We start from the raw sequence: 21,706 nt of genomic DNA, 5'->3' as shown, positions 1-21,706 counted from the left end.
TATAGGAGCTTCTAATTCTGGTCACACTCACCGCAGCGTCACAGCTGCAGACCTTGTGCCTGCTTTGGTGTGAGACTGCGGCTCTTTGCTGTAGATGCAGGGTACATTTTTATGTTATAGTGCAAAAGCAGAGGAAGGGACCTGTTTCCATGACACCATAAACAGGAAATGGGAAGGGCCCAGTGCTGCCAGAGGAGTCTAAATCAGCGTGGAAGTTGCCAGAGAGGTCAGAACTTTCCCATAATATTAGTTCATGCACTCAGAGTGACTGAAACAACATTCACATATGTATTTAAGGGTTGTCACTCGATTAAAATATTTAATTGTGATTAATCGCATGAATGTCCATAGTTAATCGTGATTAATCGCACATTTTGTTATTTGTTCAAAATGTACCTTAAAGGGAGATTTGTCATGTATTTAATACTGTTATTAACATGGGAGTGGGCTAATATGTTTGCTTTATGCAAATGTATGTATATATTTATTATTGGAAATCAATTAACAACACAAAACAATGACAAATATTGTCTAGAAACCCTCACAGGCACTGCATTTGGCATAAAAAATATGCTCAAATCATAACTTGGCAAACTGCAGCCCAACAGGCAACAACAGCTGTCAGTGTGTCAGTGTGCTGACTTGACTATGAGTTGCCCCCAAACTGCATGTGATTATCATAAAGTGGGCATGTCTGTAAAGGGGAGATTCGTGGGTACCCCTTGAACCCATTTTCATTCACATATCTTGGGGTCAGAGGTCAAGGGACCTCTCCTTTGCAACAAGCTAGTATGACATGGTTAGTACCAATCGATTCCTTAGGTTTTTTACTTTCATATGATACCAGTATCTTCACTCTAGCTAAAACTGAGCCCGCTACAACCTCCGAAATGTCGATTGTGTTAATGCCTTTAAGAAATTAGTGGCGTTAAAACGATTTTGCGTTAATGCGTTATTATTGCGTTAACTGTGACAGCCCTAATGTATTTATAAACACAACAAAATTTTAGTTAAGCTAATTCTATCCACACACTTCCCCCTCTCTCTTTTGTCTTCCAGGGAGTAAAAAAAAAGTGTGTCCCTCTCACTCCCCCTCAGTAGAAGAGAGCAGGAGTGAAGCGGCGGCGGTCCTTTTAGTGGCCTCCTCCATGCAGGTTCCATCCCCTACGGTCACCATGCCAACCTGTGTGAAGAGGAGGCTTATAGCTGCGGAGCCCAAAGAGACTTGATGAGGTCCTGGGATAATTAGCAGCTCATTATGGAGCCCAGTGAATGGGCCAAACGAAGCTCCAGGAGCCACAAGAGAGAGCGCAGCGGAAAACACACAGGATCGGAGCACACATCAAAGGGAAGCACTCACTTTTCAGATCACATAATACAGAGGAAAGAGAGAAATAATGCTCCATTCACACCTACAAATATAGCTCATAATCCCCATTTTTAAGCCTCTGTGTGTGTGTGTGTGTAGGTGTGTGTGTGGGTGTGTGCATGTGTGTTTCTCTGCGTCACACCAATCTGTGTATTTCTTTTCCCCAGAGGCCCTTAGCTGCTCCACAAATACACGAAACACACACACAGATATGTGCACACAACTCACAACTCTCAAACTTAAGCTCTCATAAAGTACGGGAACACTGTGTGAGTGCCAGAGATTCCCCAGTTAAGCTATCTGTCTATCATCCCCATTCCTGTTCCTGTACATCTCACCGTGTGTCTGTGCCTCTACTTGGCATGCAGGCAGGCACTAGTCACCACGCAGAATAAAGCGTGCACACCGCTGTGCCAGGTGACCCACATTGCAGTGCGGCTGAGTTTAACCGTGCATGGCCTCCATTTTGTCTGTGTGTTTGTGTCACAGTGACATGCAGTAGCAATGCTGAGTGTGTGTGACATGTGATGTGTTATTTTAAAGGTGATATTTCACATGGTGTGTCATCATGTATTATTGTGGCTGTGTGATAGAGGGATCATTAACATGGGCCTTTCTCACAGCAGACATTTTAACTTGTCATAGTAGGGAAAGCACAGACGTTACTAATAACACCAACGATGACTCTGCTCTATTGAAAGGGTTCCAGTTGAGTGTGACAGTGAGCCAGCATGCACAATACCAGGACCCTGAAATCCAAGCAGCTAAATGAAATTCAGCCATCATTAAACTCATAATTTGTCACTGGTGTGACAAGTCAAAATGTCTTCTGTGAAAAAGGCTGATTGAATTGAATCCATCTCTCTCTAATCATTAGCATCCCGGCTACCAAAATCCACCCTGATGAGAACCACACCAGTCACAGTCTACAGAAAGTTTTTCCACTCCACTAGGTGTCCCGTGGTCTAGGGGTATGATTCTCGCTTTGGGGTGCGAGAGGTCGACGGTTTAAATCCCGGACGAGACCCCATTTATCACAAACTGGCTCATGAAATGTGACAAAAAGGGAGTCCACGCAAGGTTATATGTAAAACCAACCATCATTATCAAACTACGGTTAACTCAAATGTACAATGGAGTGTGTAGATCAGTAATGTCAGCAAATTAATGTGGTGCATGGATGTGTGACATTATGTGCTGTGGAGGTGTTGAAGGTGCAGAACCAAAAGATAGTGATGCCCGGTGGATGTGGCTGTAGGAAGAGAGAGAAAGATTTAACAGCTGGAGCAGCTTTCGTAGCCTGGAAAGCACCGGGTGAGGTCAGTCAAGCTGACGACCCTCCCTCGTCAGCCAGCTTCCTGCTGAGGTTGGCCAGGGCAGCCTCCAAAATGTCACACACACACACACACACACACACAAATACAGCATGGTATACCATATGACCTAGATTTAATATTAATGAAAATATACAGAAATACGCTGCAATGGAGCCGTGCACTTTAAGAAAAATAGTGAAAATGTGTAGAAAAACTGTAGTTTCACTGTTAATTTGTAACAACAGTAGAGGGCACTGCTCTTCCACAACGCTTGTGTTATTACTGCAACAGTCTGTTGTCTCGGTCTTCTGTGATGTTGTAGTCTTATTGTTTGTCTGAAGTGGTGGCATTGATTTTGAAAGAATGGAAATGAATAATTTAGATATAAAACATGCACAAAATCTGGTTGGTTACCATGAAGGCTGTTTGAGATGCTGCAGCCTTCCAATGTGTTTTCTTGGTCTCTGATGTGTCAACAGTGCAGCGCCTACACCCTCTACTGGTGAAGGAGAGACCATTTAGTAGTAAGAGAACAGCAAATATTTGTGGTATTCATATTGAGTGAAACTTATTAGATAATGTATGCATATTACGTTTTTCTAAGGTTTATTATTCTGGTGCAAATGTCCAAAAGGAAAATAAAGAAATTTGAAGTTTTACTAATGAAGAGTGTACTTAAAGCCGCTGATTTAAAAAAAAAGTTATTGTTATAAAACGGTCATTATATCCTGACAGTAGTGAATGAGACAGGTAATATGAAAAAAATCATGTGTCTCTGTATCCTCTGGTGCTCCTAATGGCATCTACCAGATTTCACAGACTGGAGGAGAACAACAAATCAGAGCCGAGCTGGAGCCTTGCTGTCTCTGAGCAACTGTCAATCACTTGCGAACTCCGATCAAACGGTCAAACTAGGCAGCGCTGATCAAATATTAATCAATATTCTGTTATTGTAGTGTCTATTTCTCACCTCAAATGTTTTCAGAAACATCTGGTAGTGTACTGTTTAACATTTGAGGTGAGAAATAGGCATAACAGTAACAGAATATTGATTCATATTTGATCAGCGCTGCCTAGTTTGACCGTTTGATCGGAGTTAATGAGTGATTGACAGCTGCCTCCGTTGAATGAACAGCCAATAGGAACGCTCTCTCTCTTAAATGACCTGTGATTGGCCAAAGTCTACCGTCACGGGCTAGATTTTTTAAAGCCTGAAAACAGAGCCATGAGGAGGTGCAGAAGTTTAGTTTTCTCTCAGAACACTTAAATTACAATATGCTGAAAGGTTATTATGGAATGTTTGCCAAATGATGCCAAAAATATTCTGCCTACTGCAGGTTTAATGTCCTCTGTGAATGGGTTACTTCCAGGAAGTTTCAGTGTGTTAACAAACTTCCATCTGTTTCTTTTTTTACACCAATGGTGAAATAATCATTGATTTTCTGGCTGTCGTCCACGCTACTGAGATTTCCCAGTACTGGAACATGTAAGAAAAGAAGCAATCACATGACGAATACAACCACAAATTACCAAACAACTCCATTCCAAACATGAGTCACAAGTTGATTAAAAAGGCTTGTTTAATTTAACAGAAAAGTGTCAGACAAAAGGCACGTAATGCATGGAAATACTTAACTGATTGATCACGTAGTGCACCAGAGATGAAGAGAGAATGTAAACCAGATCTGTAGGTAAAACTTCCTCAAATATGTAAAAACAGGAACAAAACAAAAAACTACGATACAGTCAGTCGAACAACAGAGAGACGACATCAACACAAACATGTTATAATTATGGCAGACAAACATTAAAAAGTGGTCCGTAGCTTCATGTGAGATCATCATAGGCAATGTTCGGAAGATAAACACATTAATCAGTCAAAAGTTGGCTCGTAGATCATCACTTAACGTGCTCCTCTGTCATCATCGGAGTACTGAAGGCTGTTTGTTGCTTCTTTAAAAAAAAGGAATTGCATTTTTCCTCAGAAAAAGGCCTTGTATCACAGTATAACCCATCGCCTCTCAATCACATTATTAGTAAAAGACATCAGACCCATAAGACATAAAGAGAACCAAGTGACGTACTCTGTTTCGCGTGGTTTGGGTGCTATGTTATATGTGCCTGCGCTGGTGAGATGGCGTTTGTCGATACCACCACGCTACCAGCACGGTGATGCAATGGGATTGATTTTTGGCCCTTGAGAGAGGAGACAGCTGGTCTTATAGGAGCCCAGCAGTGGCTTCAGTGGTTATAGATCTCTCTCATGCCAACATTAATGATGCTTCCTCACCCAACCCCCACCCTCCCACAGCACCAGCACCCTGCACTGTAAGACATTGACGTAAAACAGTAAAAGAAACATTTTAAAAACAGTGCTCTTATGAATCAAATATATTGCACAACATCAGGAACAATAAACAGAAAAACTAATTTTAAGAGATGACAGACCACACAGGGGAGACATGGCAATAAGGAATCAAGAAAATAAACACATAAAATGTCCATTGCCTCTGTGCGTCAGTCTGTAGATTCTTCATTTAAAGGAATAGTTCAACATTTGGAAAAATATGCAGATTGATTTTGTTGCAGAGTTAGATTATAGCAGGGCTACCCAAAGTGGGCCTGGGGCCAAAGTGGGCCTGCCATCAGGAGTGAAGGTACTTAGGAAAATCTAAGGAATCCATTGGTACCAACCATGTCATACTAGCTCGTCGGGAAGGAGGCTAAATGACGCTCCAAAGTTAGGCTAAATTTTGACGAGGAAAAACTGTAATGGCCATATTCAAAGAGGTCCCTTGACCTCTGACCTCAAGATAAATGAATGAAAATGGGTTCTCTGGGTACCCACGAGTCTCCCCTTTACAGACATACCTACTTTATGATAATCACATGCAGTTTTGGGCAAAATGCTGTTTCTTGAATACAGTATAAATGGGTTATTTCCGCCTATTCTAAAAAGGGTGTATTTGAATATTTCTGCCTGCTGGGGTCCCTAAACAGTCTTGGAAATGAGCTCAATTGTATTCAACAAGTGAATTTAAGGGATTAACTATGTAAAATCTAAAATAATATTCAATTCGGGGAATGTGGGATCCTAATACCATTTTGCATCTTAAAAATACAATACAATACAATAGGTGTTTACTGTGGCCCAGCATTGAGTTCCAGTTTTGGCCCTCCAAGGGAAACCCCTGGATTAGAGGATTGATACCACTCTCTTGTGTAGATATGGTATCAATCTTCTCAGCCAACGTTCGGCAAGAAATTGAATAAGCTTATTTCCCAAAATGTCCAACTATTCTTCTAAGGGTAACATTTCATAACTGTGGCCAACAAGATACCAAGTTTGAGGTTTTGTTTGTGTGTGCATGTTTTCAACAGTTTGAGAGATGTTAAAGTTGCGCTGAGGCAACATGAGAAAGAATAATCAAGAGTAAGTCTCATGTGCACTTCTCTCCACCCTTCTTAATCCTTGAATCGACTATTTATGTCGTGAAGATTTCATAGCAATCCTTAGAGAAGTAACAAAATTGACTGTTACATAAATATTATTTTAAAGGTTAAATGTAAAGTGTTAGCGACACACATTCAAGTTCTAGACAAGAAAAATCACTTCAGTCTGACTTTAAAAACACGATGACCTCTGTAAATGCGTGGCGATCGTGTCTTGTGACGATTGTACAACCAATCCTCTTAGACAGTCCTATCCTGACAACAGCCCATGTTTCACGTGTCCATGTTTCTGCAGTGTTATATTCAGTGTGCACTCTTCGCCATCAGGCAGGAACCAGTAACCTGTCTATGGCGTACTGTAAACGGTCCCAATTCTTCCAGAATATGGTCAAAAAACAAACTCCCAGGACGGTAGCGACCACGTGGTGCCGGCTCCTCATCAGCGGAGCGGCGAACTTGGCAGCGGTGGAGACGCACACCAGGATGACGGTGATGATGGCGAGCATGATGTTGATGCACTTCCCCAGCAGGACGCGGGCGTCGCGGCTCTCGAGCTGGACCGTCTGCTGCTGCTGCTGCTGGAGCTCCAGCTTGAACACTCGTGTCTGACAAGACTCCAGAGCCTCCTGAGAAAAGAAGATGGAGAGACGAGACTTTGAGGGTTTGAACGTTTCCCCAAATGGCTAAAGGGCATTTTGATGACCTTTTAATCCTCAATTATTCCACTTGAAGATTAATTATGTATCAGCGGAGAGGCACAAGGACAGAGAGGATAAATGTCAAATGACAAAACAGATTTTTTAGAGCGTTATCTGACTAAGGGAGCAATCACACACACAGACAACTAATACATTCACCTCTATATGGTAATGGCCTCATTACTTGGCCCGATGGCAATAGCATTATTAATGGATGTCAGACAGGAGATTTTACTTTATTCTAAAATAATACATTTGAATTTCCTCACTCCTATCTGACCTGCCTGCTGATACCCCACCCTAATGACACAAAACCACATGGTCTGCAGTTTCCTCACTATTATTATATACCTGTATGTCCCTGGCCCTTTCATGAGCCTGGTAGGCCACCCTCTCTTCGATGCTGGCCAGCTCCTGCTTCAGATTAGTCATCTCATGTTGGTGAAGCTCCGTCAGGTCGTTCAGTTGGTCTTCTAAACGCTCGTACCTGGTAGACGATGCAGGAATATTAGTTAAAAATCATCATTTATAGTAGGGCTGCACAATTAATCTAAATTTTATTAGTGATTGGGCGGTGGAGCTGCGGTATCGAGGTCCCCCGCCCGAACCAATTGCGAGCCGAGCACGGCCGTAGCTTGTCAGTGAGACACTCACAGCTGTCACACCCTTTATATAGCATCAAATAACTAATTAAAAACCAAACTTATCAGAAAAATGAACACTTGAACAGAGATCAGCTTGATAAGAACTACCTAAAATGACAGAAACCATCGTTGGGAAAAATGTATTTGACTTTAGTATTAGTATTTAGTTTGGCTCATGTCCCATCCGCTAACATGGAGTGGATGGGCTTTATGACCTATTCTGCAGCCAGCCACCAGGGGGTGATCAAGATGTTTTGGCTTCACTTTTGGGGAGCTGTCATGTCATCCATCTTTATATACAGTCTATGGTAGAAACATGCCGGCCGGCTCCGTGAAGAGGACCCACTTTGTATGTAGATATAAGCGGCTCATTCTAAGGTAACGAAAACACAACGATTCTTAGTTTCAGGTGATTATATACTAAAGAAAACATACTTCTAAATATTATCTTCCATATTTCTGCCAATAGATCCCCCTTAATGTTACACACTGTTCCTTTAAGTAATATAAACACACCTGTATCTCTCCTCCTGCAGTGATTGGCTGATGATGCCGTACTCTCTCTTGAACTGAGTCTTTATCTCCTCAATGTCCTCCTCCAACTGGTTCTGGGCGTCTTTGATCTCCGTCACCTCCTCCAGGCTCAGGGCCAGCCTGGTCTGGCCGTCACCCCCGGCCTGCTGGCCCTGCGCCTGCCCCACCGACACTCCTCCCGCCGACGGGTTCCCGTTACTGTCTGCTGAGATGGAGGCGCTCCCTGAGGAGCACTCGTCATCACTGGGATACTTGGGCTTGCCAACCATAGAGGTGCTGCTACTCAGCCCCTTTCCTGCGCTGTCAGTGGGCAGCGGCGTGGAAGCATCCAGAGCGGTCTTGAGGTGGGCGATGTTGTCAGCGCTGCCAAACTTGTTCCTGATGAGGTTGGCGAACTCTCGGGGCTTGCTGAAGAAGAAAGGAGGGGAGAGGGAGACGCCTGGGCCGATGGTCTTGATTTTGTCCATGGTCGGGTGTCGGCCGCTGCCGGTCATGTCCCTCAGCAGCTCTCTGGGAGACTCCCTGGGTAAGGTGCTGTGTTTGACAGTGGGTGTGCGAGGTGATGAACCGTAGTGGGTTTCACTGTCTCTCATCTTTCGATGGTACTGCTCCAGCTTCTTCTGCATCTGGGCGATGTTTTGAGCCGACTTCTGGTTCTTCTTCTCAAACACTTGCTTGATGCGACTGACCTGCAGCTTGTCCGCGCTGTTCACTAGCTTCAGGTACTCGGCTACGTTCTCGTCCCGGGCCGTCTGTTCGATCTTCAGCTGTTCTGTGACTTTCAGTATCTTCTGCTGGAGGTTGTCCAAGCAAGAACGACTACGTTGGAGCTCGAGGCCCAGAGCAGAACCAGGACTTGCATCACTCAGATCCAGGTCCAGATTGTTCTCTGAAGAGCCCCGACGCATCGACCCAGGGATGCTCAGGGAACTGCCCTCAGTACTCCGGTCCTGCAAGGAAGAGAAACAACAATCAAATACAGATACTGGATTAGATATGGAGCATTTGCAGGGATAATCTTTGTCTAATTAGCAAAACGGGTCATCAGGAAAAGGTAAACAACAACTACATTTACAATTTTATGCATTTCATTAAATGACAGCCTAAAGGAAAATTTCATTCAGTTTTAAAATTGGACCCTATTTTGTAGTTTTAACTATCATTCCTCTTGATTATTGTTACGCGCTCCTCCTTCTTGTGCTCTTTTCCCTCTCTTCTCTGCTCCTCATATCTGCTGATTAGTGGGAGGCTGGAGGAGAAGGAGCTCTCTCTTCCAGACACATTTTCTTTTGAGGATGGAGATATGGTGGTTCAGTTTTTGTGCTGTTTTTACGCAGTTTAGTTTAGCTCTACGGCCCCTGGTGTGGCTGGCCCAGACTTCCTTCATACTTTTGTTCTTTCTGGCCAGGCCTCCAGACTCCCATAGTTTTGGTTAATTCATGGTATTACTTATGAATAAAATATTTTTCCTTTTTAAACTAACTTTCAGCTAGTTATGTTACAAATTACAGTTATGATACAGTATTTTATTTTATCTCACATAATCAATAGATTCTTTATAGAAACAGGTTTGTTTATTTAAATCAAGCCCCCAGGAAGAGCGCCGGGCTTTCAAACTAATTTTCGTAGTGGTCAAACAGGAGTACTACAACTTCCGTGTCCGTCACGTGATGCCATTGGGCCCTAAAAGACTTACATTGGGAAAGAGACGTCTCTAACTCGGGGGATAATTTTTCTTTAGGTGAATCAACTTCCCAGTACGAACACTCTAATAGCCCTTATTTAAATCATTAGGTCCTAAAAGTTGTAAAATACACTAATAGCTGAATCCAGAGTTATTTCCCTTCCTCCGTTCATGTGAATGAAACCCAGACCGATGCTGGAGCGAGGGCTGGGAGGTGGAGTTAAAAGAAACGCTACTGCGCCTGCTCTGTGGGTCCAATGGATGCGGAAAATCGCCGGATGATCTGGGTACTTTATCACTTGGCAGTCGAACCATTTTGGCTTCATGCGCCACCGAGCAACTCTCATAGGAATTAACAGGAGCCTGCCTACAATGCTGTATCCAGTTCTCTTTATACATTCATGATTTAAATCCTGTATTTAAAAGGTGAAATGAAGGACAACATCTTTAACTGTCCAGTACTATCTACAATTGCATTGCAAAAATATGTGTGTGCACAACTACAGGCTGTGGCCGCTGCCAAGTAGCTCTGCAGTACAATGACATCTACAACAAACCCTCTCATTCATTAATGAATGGTTTGTATAATTGGGTTAAACTGTTTTTTAAATCCACTCTGCTGGCGTTGCTATGCCACTGTGCCTTGTTGCTGCTTCCTCGTGTCTCTGGAAAGTGGCTGGTGGTGATGACCAAAAAAAATTAGATTAGGTTAGGTTTTCTTTATCATCCCACTAGGAAATGTTTTTTAAACTAAGACCCGGGTAATAAAACATTTCCTTAAATGCTTTTTTAAATGTATGTTTTCTGTATTCGCTCTTCATATACAGAAATTGTACATAGCAAGTCCTTGCCTATGCTCTATTCAGCTTTCCTACTACTGCCACAGTGAGGCCATCTGGGTGTGCATGTAATGCTCTTATTTGGGCACATCTGTTGTGTATTAGGAGCCAGAATATAATCCTGTTTGTTTACAGTATAGCACACAGATGACACTGATGACAAAATTCAGATAACAGCTATTAATGTGTGTGAAAGAAGTGGAGCGTGCACATCTAATGTAGGTCAGTGATAATGTCATACGAGGCCACAAGGCTTGGGAAATCCCTTTTTCAGACACTGTCCCCTATTTAGCCAGATAGAGAGTTTAATTTAGTAATCCCCGGAGGGACATTAATACGCAGCCAGACACATTAAAATACCAGACAATAAAACAAACACAGATTCAAATACAATATGAACAATAAATTATTCAAGTGTATTCAATGTTCTTGATGTGCAAAGAGTTGCAAAGTCTGATAGCACCATAGACTGTATATAAGAAGTGGACGTAGTCAGCGTGACGTAGTCAGCGTGACGTAGTCAGCGTGACGTAGTGACGTAGTCAGCGTGACGTAGTCAGCGTGACGTCCCCCATTGGTTTGTGGTCTGCCATTTTGAAGCCTTTAGTTCTGCATTTTATCCGTCACCATCTTGGTTTCTGGCTATTAGAAAAAATGCAAGCTTAAAGCATTTCCGCATTGGCTTCACTTTACAGACCCGGCAGGAATGAATTCCTGTAATGCTCCTTTACACACCAGGGTTGAATAAGTCTGCTGCTAACGGTGCTCTTTAGCGTGGCAGTCATGCTGTGTAGGAGGTTGGAGGTGTTGATCGCCAGCAGTTTTGCAAGCGTTCTGTCCTCCGCCACCTCCTCCAGTGTGACCAGCTTGGAGCCAATGACAGACCCTGCCTTATTTATTAGTTTATTCAGTCTGTTGGTGTCCTTTGCTTTGATGCCCTCACCCCAGCACACCACAGCATAGAAGATGGTACTCGCAACAACAGACTGATGATACATGTTTTACAGTAATTTAACATGTTCCTGATAAAGCGCTCAATATTACATTCAGTTTCTGACTGATGTCTCAATAGTTCTCGCTAGTAGTTAGTAATAGGGCACAAAGTTCTGCTGTAGACTTGAGGAAGTGAAACAGAATAAAAATGGTTCAAGAAAGCACGTTGTACTATGGCAGGAAACTTAAAGACCTTATATAAAGAGGAAACTGAGCAGAGCTGTGATAACAGAATTTAATCAGGTTTCGGAGCAGCATTTTTAGACTTCGGCCTAACAAACCAGCGAATCTTGATCACAGTTAACGGCAGTGTGAAGACAGGAGGTGTAAGCTGATCAACAAAGTGTTGTACAACAAGCACTTTGGGCTGTACAAAGCTGCACTAATCCTGAACAAATGTAACACAGCTAGTTTCAAGCAAATAAACAGATCCCAGCTAAGACTCAGGGCTGAATCCTGCTTAGCATTTCAACATCACCACAGAACGCTTACATATTGCAAGCTAAGCACCTTTACTATTGACCAATGCATCTACAGTTCGCCACACACTCCTCGACACATGACTGGACTCAAGACAGGGTTTACCAATAATAGGGTGATTAAGCATGACGTACATCAGATAATACCACAGAAACACATTGTCACTCAGAAGAATAGACTATTCCTCGCTGAAACCAGTTGGATTTAAGTTATCCAATTACACATTTCCATTTACTTGCTGTTGTTACTATGAGTGACCTCGCACTCAATCAACGAGTCAAACTTGTTTGTGAGGATGATGATATCAGTGAGCAGGAATCTGGTGAATCATCATCTCTGAAACTCTGACATCATTTTTTACTACAATGTGGTTTCATTATAGTGTGCAACACAGAAACTGCTCTATACTTGTGTTGTAAGAACTGGATACCGAACCCCAAGACGGTGCCTCTTCATTTCAATGAGAATTGCTCACTTGGCAAAACATATACGCCAAAAAAGATTTCAAGCTTCCGGGTTTACTTCCGGGGTATGCGGCCCACTGAATATGCACAGTAGTGTTTCTCCCACTCGGCCCATAGACTTTACATTGCAATGACGTCACATCACTTTTCTCAGCTCGAGGAAAGTTTCACAAATATAAAACCTCCATGGATCAAAAATTAATTCAACAGTTTTAAAGACGTCTCTTTAACAATGGTGGTCCATGGGGAAAATGCTTTTTAAGCCGCAGAGGGATTTTGGCTGCAATACCGCAAGTGGCCACTGGACAAAAACTGGACGCAAGGTTGAGTAGCGGCGCCGTATCCAGGTCTTATTATAAATCCATGGTAACACCTCCATGTGGTCAAAATTTAAATTTGTGTCATGTGTCATTCACGCCATCCTCAGCTGTACTTTGTGTTCCATTCTAACATGCCAAACTAAGATGGTAAACAATATTAGTCTAGCAGGAGAAATAGGTTCCCATGTACCTGCATGGCAATTTTTTGTAACCTGTGTTTTAAGGACCCTAATGGTCCATGTTGCCGAGGTCAACTAATGGCCCATGATTTTAGTTTGGCAGCCATAGACCAGATAACATACAAAGACAAACGAACCCATTTCATCACATACATTTAACACCAGAAATCAAATGGAAAGGTCATTGCCATGGTTTAACCACTCTTTAATGGTGAATTGTTATTATTAAGGCTCATAACAATATAACTTTGGCTATTTTGTTTCGTAATAGTTTCCTGCAATAGCCAAATGAACTAGTTTATTCTCTTATATCAGTTGCAACGTTATTAAATGGATGGCATTCAACTGACATAGATAGCAATCTAATAATATGCTACTAGGTAAATGAAAGCCCAAGTCATCAAAACCCTGTTTCACTGATCATCATCATCCTCCCCCTGCTAAACATCAGCATGTTACCATGCTAGCACTAGCATCGGCCTCAAAGCCAGTACAGCTCCAACCAACTGCTAGCATGGCTTCAAGTTCAATTATCCTGTACATACATATCAGCCTCTATACTTATTTATGTATAGTGTGTAACCAGAAAATACCACGCTTCTTTCTTCAAGCATGCCTGGTGTATTTCAGCCTCTGTCCTCGTCCCACTCTCCCCCCCCCCACACCCCCTCTCTGGCATCTGTCCTTCTTGAACATACTGGACTCTTTGTCTGCAGAGCAAAATGCAACACTTTGTCATCGTGTCCTACCTCTGCTCTGTCCAGGACTCTGATGAGCGAGCTGATGCATATGGATTCACTGGCCTGACGTATAGCCTGAGGAGCCCTGCGCCCAATCACAATCCTGCTCTTGTCCAAACAGTTCGGTTCACACGTACAGAAAGCCGTCCTATTGTCAAACCTGTTTGTCGTACAAAAGAAAGCGAAGCCTAATATCCTCCTCCTTCAAGAGGAAGTGCGGGGCAGGCTTGTGTGTAGGTTGCTCATATTACTCAGTCTTCTTAGTTTTCGAACAACAAACACAAAGAACTGCCTGTTCGACCGGACGGCTTAGACTGCACGCTATTTATGCAGCACTGGAACTAAGCTGGCTCTTCAGGCACTCTCCCAGCACCGGCCTCAACTTTGACATGTTCAATCTTCTCTTCTGTAGCATATTAGGGGCCAAACACACAACACGGGACGCTTATCGCTTCAAGATGCTGCGATATCAGACACAGGATGAGCGTAAAATTGTGACCTGGCAGCCATTGATGGATCACTGCAGCAAAAGCACCTGGAGTAGTAGTGAATGTCGAGCCCAAACTGTATTACACAGCTGGAATGAGGGAGGTTTTTTCTTATAAAAACAAGATGGCTTTTGGCGGGATGAGGCCCTGATTCACGAGAGCAGCTCAGATAACACGAATAACACGTCCCAGATGTTTACACACACACACACACACTGGAACCCAAAAACCACATCTGACTATTTTTTGATGAGAAATCTAATAAACCCATTTCCATCGTGGGCTCAAGATTTCTACCGATGCTGACTAATCTGAGGGTCTCTCTGGATGAGTGGCTCTGCTAAATGAATTACACTCACGCTGATGAAAATGTCCTCCCAAATCTGCTGAGGAGCTGCCCTACTTTTCAATCCGTTGACCCCTATACACTTATGCAGGCGGTCTCCAGGGGTTGTCAAGGTAGGAGGGTGAAACAGGGCGAGGACTGAAGGTCTTTGGGGATGGCCGGAGACGACGGGACGGGAGGGGTGAAAGCCCAGTAACTAGGGGAGAAAAAGCTGCTACAGTGCGGCAGATGGCGGCGGTAAAGTCTGACAGTTAGGTGGACAGTCCTTAACTGAGAGGTCACAAATTTAACACAGAGTAGTCACCCATTAGTTTGTGGACTGCCGTTTTGAAGCCTCGAGTTTGGTATTTTGGCCGTCGTCATCTTCTGTTGCGTCCGAAATTCCATACTAACATGCTATGTAGTACGCTAAAACAGTATGTGAGATATTATAGTATGTCTGAAACCTTAACCAATAGTACACGAATTGAATACTAAATCCGGTGAAATATTACAGTATGCTACCCTGGACTCTACGGCTGCATAAATATCCCACAATGCAATGTGGTAGTGATGACAACGTTCATAACAGACGTTGATGGACAGCTCAGTAACATCAATAATGCTTAAATTTAACTGTAAGTATATGATTTCACATTGCTAGGCGTAATATATATTTTAAATTAATTCAGACTCTGATTCTCACAAGCGGTCACATGAGGTTGACACGGGTTACCATGGTTACACATCTCCAACCAGCCAGGAAGCTCTCAGGAAGTGACGAAGTAAATTACTGCTCAGTACGTCCGAAAAGATACATACTACTGTTCATTCACACAAAAATATGTTGAACGATAGTACACATATTCAGAATGTAGTGCATAGTATGCGATTTCGGACGAAGCCTTTGTTTTTGCCCGTCGCCATCTTGGTTTTTTGCAACGAGAAGTGACGTAAAAGGGTGGATTTAAGTACAACCAAACGCTGAATAAGACATTTTTAAACGACCAAAATACTATAATTAACTTTCATGAACTGAAAACACACTGTGAAAGGGTTAAAGTTATAAGACAAAACCGCTGACAACTCCCAGACCGGACAACACCGTGGTAGGGACCTGTCAATCACAAGGTAGCCACGCCCCAAAGCATACCCTGCTTTATGGTCTATTTGACTCTAAATGGGACCATAATTTACTTGAAACTAGCAATTGAGACCATAAACTCATGTTTACAATGTTTACTGAGGTAATAAATCAAGTGAGAAGTAGAGTCATTTTCTCATAGACTTCTATACAATCAGACTTCTTTTTGCAACCAGAGGAGTCGCCCCCTGCTGGCTATTAGAAAGAATGCAAGTTGAAGGCACTTCAGCATTGGCTTCACTTTTCAGACCCAGTGGCTGTCCACTGGGTAGAGTTTACATCTCCAGCCAGGTGACATGTATGTTCGTCCTCGAGCAACACGATGAACTCCTACTTGCGCTTACTGACTGTGATTCTTTGGGATATAAAAGCTTGGCTGTGTGAGACCCATCTGTCTGATCATATGCTTAAAATCTGGTTTACCACTATCAATGTGAGAAAATGTTGTCTTTGAAATTAAGGAGCCAGGCAAACGCCCACTGCTGTTTGACTCACGCATTGATATTATTAGTGTGTCAGTAGAGCAGAAGAAGAGAGACAGGCATGAAGTGGGAAACGAAACAGAGAGAGAGCTACCGAGGACAGGAATACAACAAAGGGAGGATGCTCCCAAACACAACACAGCAGCACACATCATCCCGATCATCATCATCATCATCTCCACCAACAGGAGGCCCTGTGTGCCCCCGGGGTGCCTCCCCTTACACCTCAGCCCTGTTGGAGCCCCCTGTCCCCCACGCTGCCCTACATAGCACACAGCGTCTGTCCAACACCATGACCCACTTAATAGGTTCTGACCTCGCTAGACAGCACAACATAAAGATCCAACTGTATTAGCCTCAATCTTAGCCCAACAAGGGAGAGCTGTGAGAGAAATCCGTCCAAATCGTAGCCACATTTTGGGGGGCAAAGTCGGGGGGAGTCTACAGAAACTGCAGATGCTGCTTATCTTGCACCGCAGTGTGCTCTCTCTTGGATCAATGATCTAGTTAGCGATTCAGTTTTTCATGCAAAAACAGACCTCATCTACCCACTGCAGCACCAGAAGAAAGAGGAAAAGCAGCAATTCAGCATTATCCCTTTTGTTCCCTCAACTGAAATTTTTAATGTCCTTTGGTAGGAGTGTTCTCTGGGCCTAAGCGCACAAATGTGAAGACATTTTCCCAGATCGGTCAAACCTTTCGCCCGAAAAGTAAGTTTTTCTTATCATACTATATTTAATCTTTGGGCACATGATGGGACTACTGTTTTTGCAATAGACTCCATTATATTTTAGGAAAAAACAGCAGTCCCATGTGCCCAAATACTAGATATAATATGATAAGAAAATGGATGTATCTCATAAACTACAAGGAGCACAATCAAGTATTTGGTATCTATGAACTCATAACAAGTTGAATATCGAAGATTTGTATACACACGCAGTGTAAATATGGCATATCATAAGGAAAACATTTAATAAAACACAATGATAGCGTTTTTCATAATTTTTCAAAATCCTGCCTTTGACTATTAAAGCTTCAGTAGGCAGAATGATTTTAGCATCATTGGGCAAAAACTCCATAATAACCTTTCAGCATATTGTAATTCAAGTGTTCTGAGAGAAAACTAGACTGAAGCACCTCCTCATGGCTCTGTTTTCAGGCTTTTAAAAAATCTAGCCTGTGACGGGAGACTTTGGCCAATCACAGGTCATTTCAGAGAGAGAGAGCGTTCCTATTGGCTGTGCTCCGGCAGGTGGGCGTTGCTTGGTATTTCCTCAAATGATCCGAACATGGCTGCAGGGTCACAAACGTTCTTATTTTACAGCTAAACAGTACACTACAAGATGTTTCTGAAAACATTTCAGGCGAGAAATAGGCATTAACGTAACAGAATATTGATTAATATTTGATCAGCGCTGCCTAGTTTGACCGTTTGATCAGAGTTCGCGAGTGATTGACAGTTGCTCAGAGATGGCAAGGCTCCAGCTCGGCTCTGATTACTTGTTTTCCTCCGGTCTGTGAAATCCTGCAGATGCTATCAGGAGCACCGGAGGACACTTGAGGACACAGAGGCACATGATTTTTTTCAGATTATCTGTCACATGCTTTACTGTCAGGATATAGTGACCGTTTTATAAATCTGCAGGTTTAATAAAAGAGTAATTTTTGGTGCGATCCAAAAAATGTCAAAGTTGTACTGTTAGATACTTGCCTAAAGTATGTCTGTCACAAATTTCAAGATTTTTGACCAATCAGAACAAATTTTGTGGCATTTTTCTTCATCATACTAAATATTGTCTTTGGGCACAAATGGGTTAAAGTGGAGTGATGTGGAAGCACACAAATTATTCAGAACCGGGCGGAATAAATAAATATTGGTTAAGATTAGCAGGACGTACAGAAACTGAGCCTGTTTCTTGTTAAACTCGCTTCCCCTCCCTGTTTGGCAGGGTGGGGGGAGGGGGGTGTTAATATAACCGCAGACACTTTTTTATGCAAACAGGAACGCATTACGGGGAAGTGATGTTCGCAAGTGCCAACAATTGCAGCGGTAATCTGATGAAACCATCGGTTCACATAGTAGAGGTCAGGTCATGTAGGCACATGCGACTACAGGAGCAGGAAGTTCACGGTGATCTGAGGAAATTGGATCAAAATGATGAGGCTGTGGTTTGTGTGGTACATACGGTGGCACTTATTCTATCTGTCATTGCCTCTGAGCACCCCAAATGAACACACACACACACACATGGGGCAATAGAGCTGGCACATTCATTGAGATGGAACAAAACCGTCCCTTCAGCCGAGAACAGAGCCACAGAGGGGAAGAAGCCTGCGGTGCTTATTGGTATTCCCTCCAGCTGATCCTCATGGATACAGACACTCGCCCACTCAGAGCTCACACAGGGAGACGGGAAGAAAAACCAGAGAGGGAGAGCACATCTTTGATTGTAGTCAGAAAGCTGACCCTCCTCCTCTCATCTGCATCCCACAGCTGCATATGTGGCCACACTTTGATTGCAAAACCTTCCTTCAGAGGCCAAACAGTCACAGTATGCCTCATCAGAACAACAGAGGAAAGAAAACTAGAGTTTGAAGTGTCGAGTTTCCTGAATGACTAATCCCCGGGAGGTCAGCGGAGTGAATTGCTCAAGACGTTTTCGCTATTATCTCATAGACAAGCTGGTCCAGGACTGAATCAATAGCCCATTAACACTCCCAGCGTCCGCTTGCCCCCATGGGCTGAGAAAGTATTGAATGGGGATTCAATTAAGATAAATATGCAGCTATATTAAATGCACTGATGCAAAGTGAGAGAGTGAATAGAGCCAGTGACGTAGCAGGGTTGGTGAAGAGTCAAGCAGCTCATTAGCCATGAAAAACATAATAGAGAGACTAAAAAAAAGGGGGACAATATTTGCCAGTTAATAGTTCACAACATACAGAACATAGCATATTAAAAGGTTGCTGATGTGATGTCAGGTGACATGATTGTTAGAGAGCCACTCCAGGTGAAGCATGAGATTCACGTGAGGACATTCATTCAACCTGTATGTACTCTCAAGAGATCATTCAGTGGCGAACCCTCATTTACAATGACATCAAGTCAATTACAAAAACAAAAAGAAGGAAAACAAATGAGATGTACAAACAGAGAAGAGGCAAAACCATTATAAAAAATAGTGAAAGCCGTCAAAACTTCTCGATAAGGAAAAATAATTTGATATACATTCGGATAATTAAGATATAAAATAAAGTACAATGTGTACAAAAGCCCAAGAATTTTGGAATAACGATCAAAGACTGTATATAAGAAGTGGACGTAGTCACTGTGACGTCATCAGAGCTAAGTACAACTGAACACCGACATTTTCAGGTGACCAAAAAGGTTATAATTAACCTTTATGAACTGAAAACACACTGTGAAAGGGTTCAAGTTCAAAGACGAAAACACTCCTAGACCAGACAACACCGTGGTAGCAACCTGTCAATCACATGGTAGCTACGCCCTAAAGCATCCCCTGCTTTATGGTCTATTTGACTCTAAATGGGACCATAATTTACTAAATGAACATCATGCTGTATTGAAGAAGACTTGAAACTAGCGACTGAGACCATAAACTCATGTTTACAATGTTTACTGAGGTAATAAATCAAGTGAGAAGTAGGGTCATTTTCTCATAGACTTCTATACAATCAGACTTCGTTTTACAACCAGGTTGCCCTCTGATAACGATAGATAATTTGACAGATTAAAGTGTAAAATAAGACACGTCACTGAAAAATGGCACGCCGATTTCTACAGAGCCGCCATCGAGTCAGTGAGGGTTAAACTGACTCAGACTGAAGCTGAGGTGTTGCATCATCTTTGGCCTCTTACCCACTATATCTGTTGCACAATGGCTTTTTGAGGAACAAGAAACTGGAATGTCATTTGCAGCCGACAAAAGAGGAAAAGCATAATTACACAGTCCAAAAATCGTCAGATATGTTGCACCATTATATTGTGTTGATGGTTATACCACAAGTCTAATTGTTTACTTTAGAAGCTCCCTCAAACTATGTGTGTGAATCTTTCAAGCTCTACTCCAGGGGAAATGTTATTGATTTCATTCATTTATAAGAGTTAGTGTTTATTACACTTTAATCTGAAGTGTTGCTAACACGGCAGCAGGGGAGTTTTAATAAAAGCTGGCTGAAGAAAAGCTGCCAGAGCTTCCTTTCAGACGCATGTTCCCGTTGAAGACTAGAGGTGACATGTGTGGCCTGAAGGCTCGTACATTATACTAGGAAGAGAAACAACCTGCTGCACGACACCTGACTGACTTTCTGGTTGCACAAGATTTACAACTGACAGAGCATTCTTCTCCTCGGCGTCACCGCGACTGAAAGCACCGGGCTCTAATAGTGCATACTCAGGCTGATCTGTCACAGGACATTAGGGGATTTTTCTGAGTATAGTACATTAACACTGACAAACAGTTCGATGGTTTTCCCCAAAACCTGTTAGAGAAGTGTTGGAAGGTGATTTAGGGGGTTCTTTTTTTCCTTATCTGAGTCAATGGTTTAAGGATAGAGGGAGTTGTATGTTGTAAACATTTTAAAGCACTGTCAGGCAACTACATCAATAAAATTGACTTGACTAGAGCTGCAACTATTCAATTAATCGCCAACTATTTTGATAATTGATTAATCGGTTCAGGTCATTTCTTGTCAGAATTTCTTGTCAGAATTCTCTGATTCCAGCTTCTTAAATGTGAATATTTTTTGGTTTCTTTACTCCTCTATGACAGTAAACTGAATATCTTTGAGTTGTGGACAAAACAAGACATTAGAGGACGTCATCTTGGACTTCGGGAAACACTGAACAACATTTTTCAGCATTTTATTGATCAGACAACTAATCGATTAATTGTGAAAATAATCAACAGATTGATCAACAATTAAAAGAATCATTAGTTGCAGCCCTAGACTTGACTACATTTCTGCGTAAAGACATAAAATAAGATACAATCTGACAGTAAAAATTGGGACATTTCTCTATGTGATTTCAATCCCCTCTTTGCTGCAGGAAAATACTTATTAATACTTATACACTTCACACATTACACATTTCATATTCAAGTATTATAGTGTGTTAAGTGTAGATATTGTAAGAATCTGTGTTTTATTTCCGAGAAGATCCTTCTACATCTGCTGTGAAGCTGTAAATGCTAAATGTCAGGATATACAAAATGGTTAACACGAGCCACCACTACATACACTTCAAATAAGGTCCAGCATTGAGTCATTGAGTCATTGAGTGGCCACAAAAACAGAAACAAGACGAAACAACTGCTATAAATACCTTACTTATAAGACTTTCAGTTTCTATTGTACTGGAAGTGAAATGTTTTGTCCATCTTATTTGGCTGGAGGAGGACAAATATTAGAAACACCTGCAATACAACATCACCACAAACTACAGCATAGAGGAATCCGTTACCATATGGATGAATCAATATCAACCAGTTTTATTTAAGTACTCACTGCAGGACTGGGTTACTGGACT

At 42.4% G+C, this 21,706-nt stretch overlaps 1 protein-coding gene across 1 annotated transcript in view; it reads right to left on the bottom strand.

The window, feature by feature from the left end:
- Positions 1-4,247: 4,247 nt before the first annotated feature.
- LOC141766017 (transmembrane and coiled-coil domain protein 3-like) overlaps positions 4,248-21,706 on the bottom strand; it is a 20,373-nt gene continuing 2,914 nt past the window's right edge. The window contains exons 2-4 of the mRNA XM_074632443.1: positions 7,997-8,964; positions 7,188-7,323; positions 4,248-6,764 (exon numbers count right to left, since the gene is read on the bottom strand). Of these exons, the coding sequence (XP_074488544.1) occupies positions 6,462-6,764; positions 7,188-7,323; positions 7,997-8,964 (1,407 nt within the window). The 3' untranslated portion in view covers positions 4,248-6,461. The remainder of the gene's footprint in view (positions 6,765-7,187; positions 7,324-7,996; positions 8,965-21,706) is intronic.

Source organism: Sebastes fasciatus, chromosome 4 (genome assembly GCF_043250625.1).
Source record: "Sebastes fasciatus isolate fSebFas1 chromosome 4, fSebFas1.pri, whole genome shotgun sequence".
NCBI classification, from domain to species: domain Eukaryota; kingdom Metazoa; phylum Chordata; class Actinopteri; order Perciformes; family Sebastidae; genus Sebastes; species Sebastes fasciatus.
Note: the sequence above shows the minus strand (reverse complement) of the source record. Positions and strands in the feature narration are given on the sequence as shown.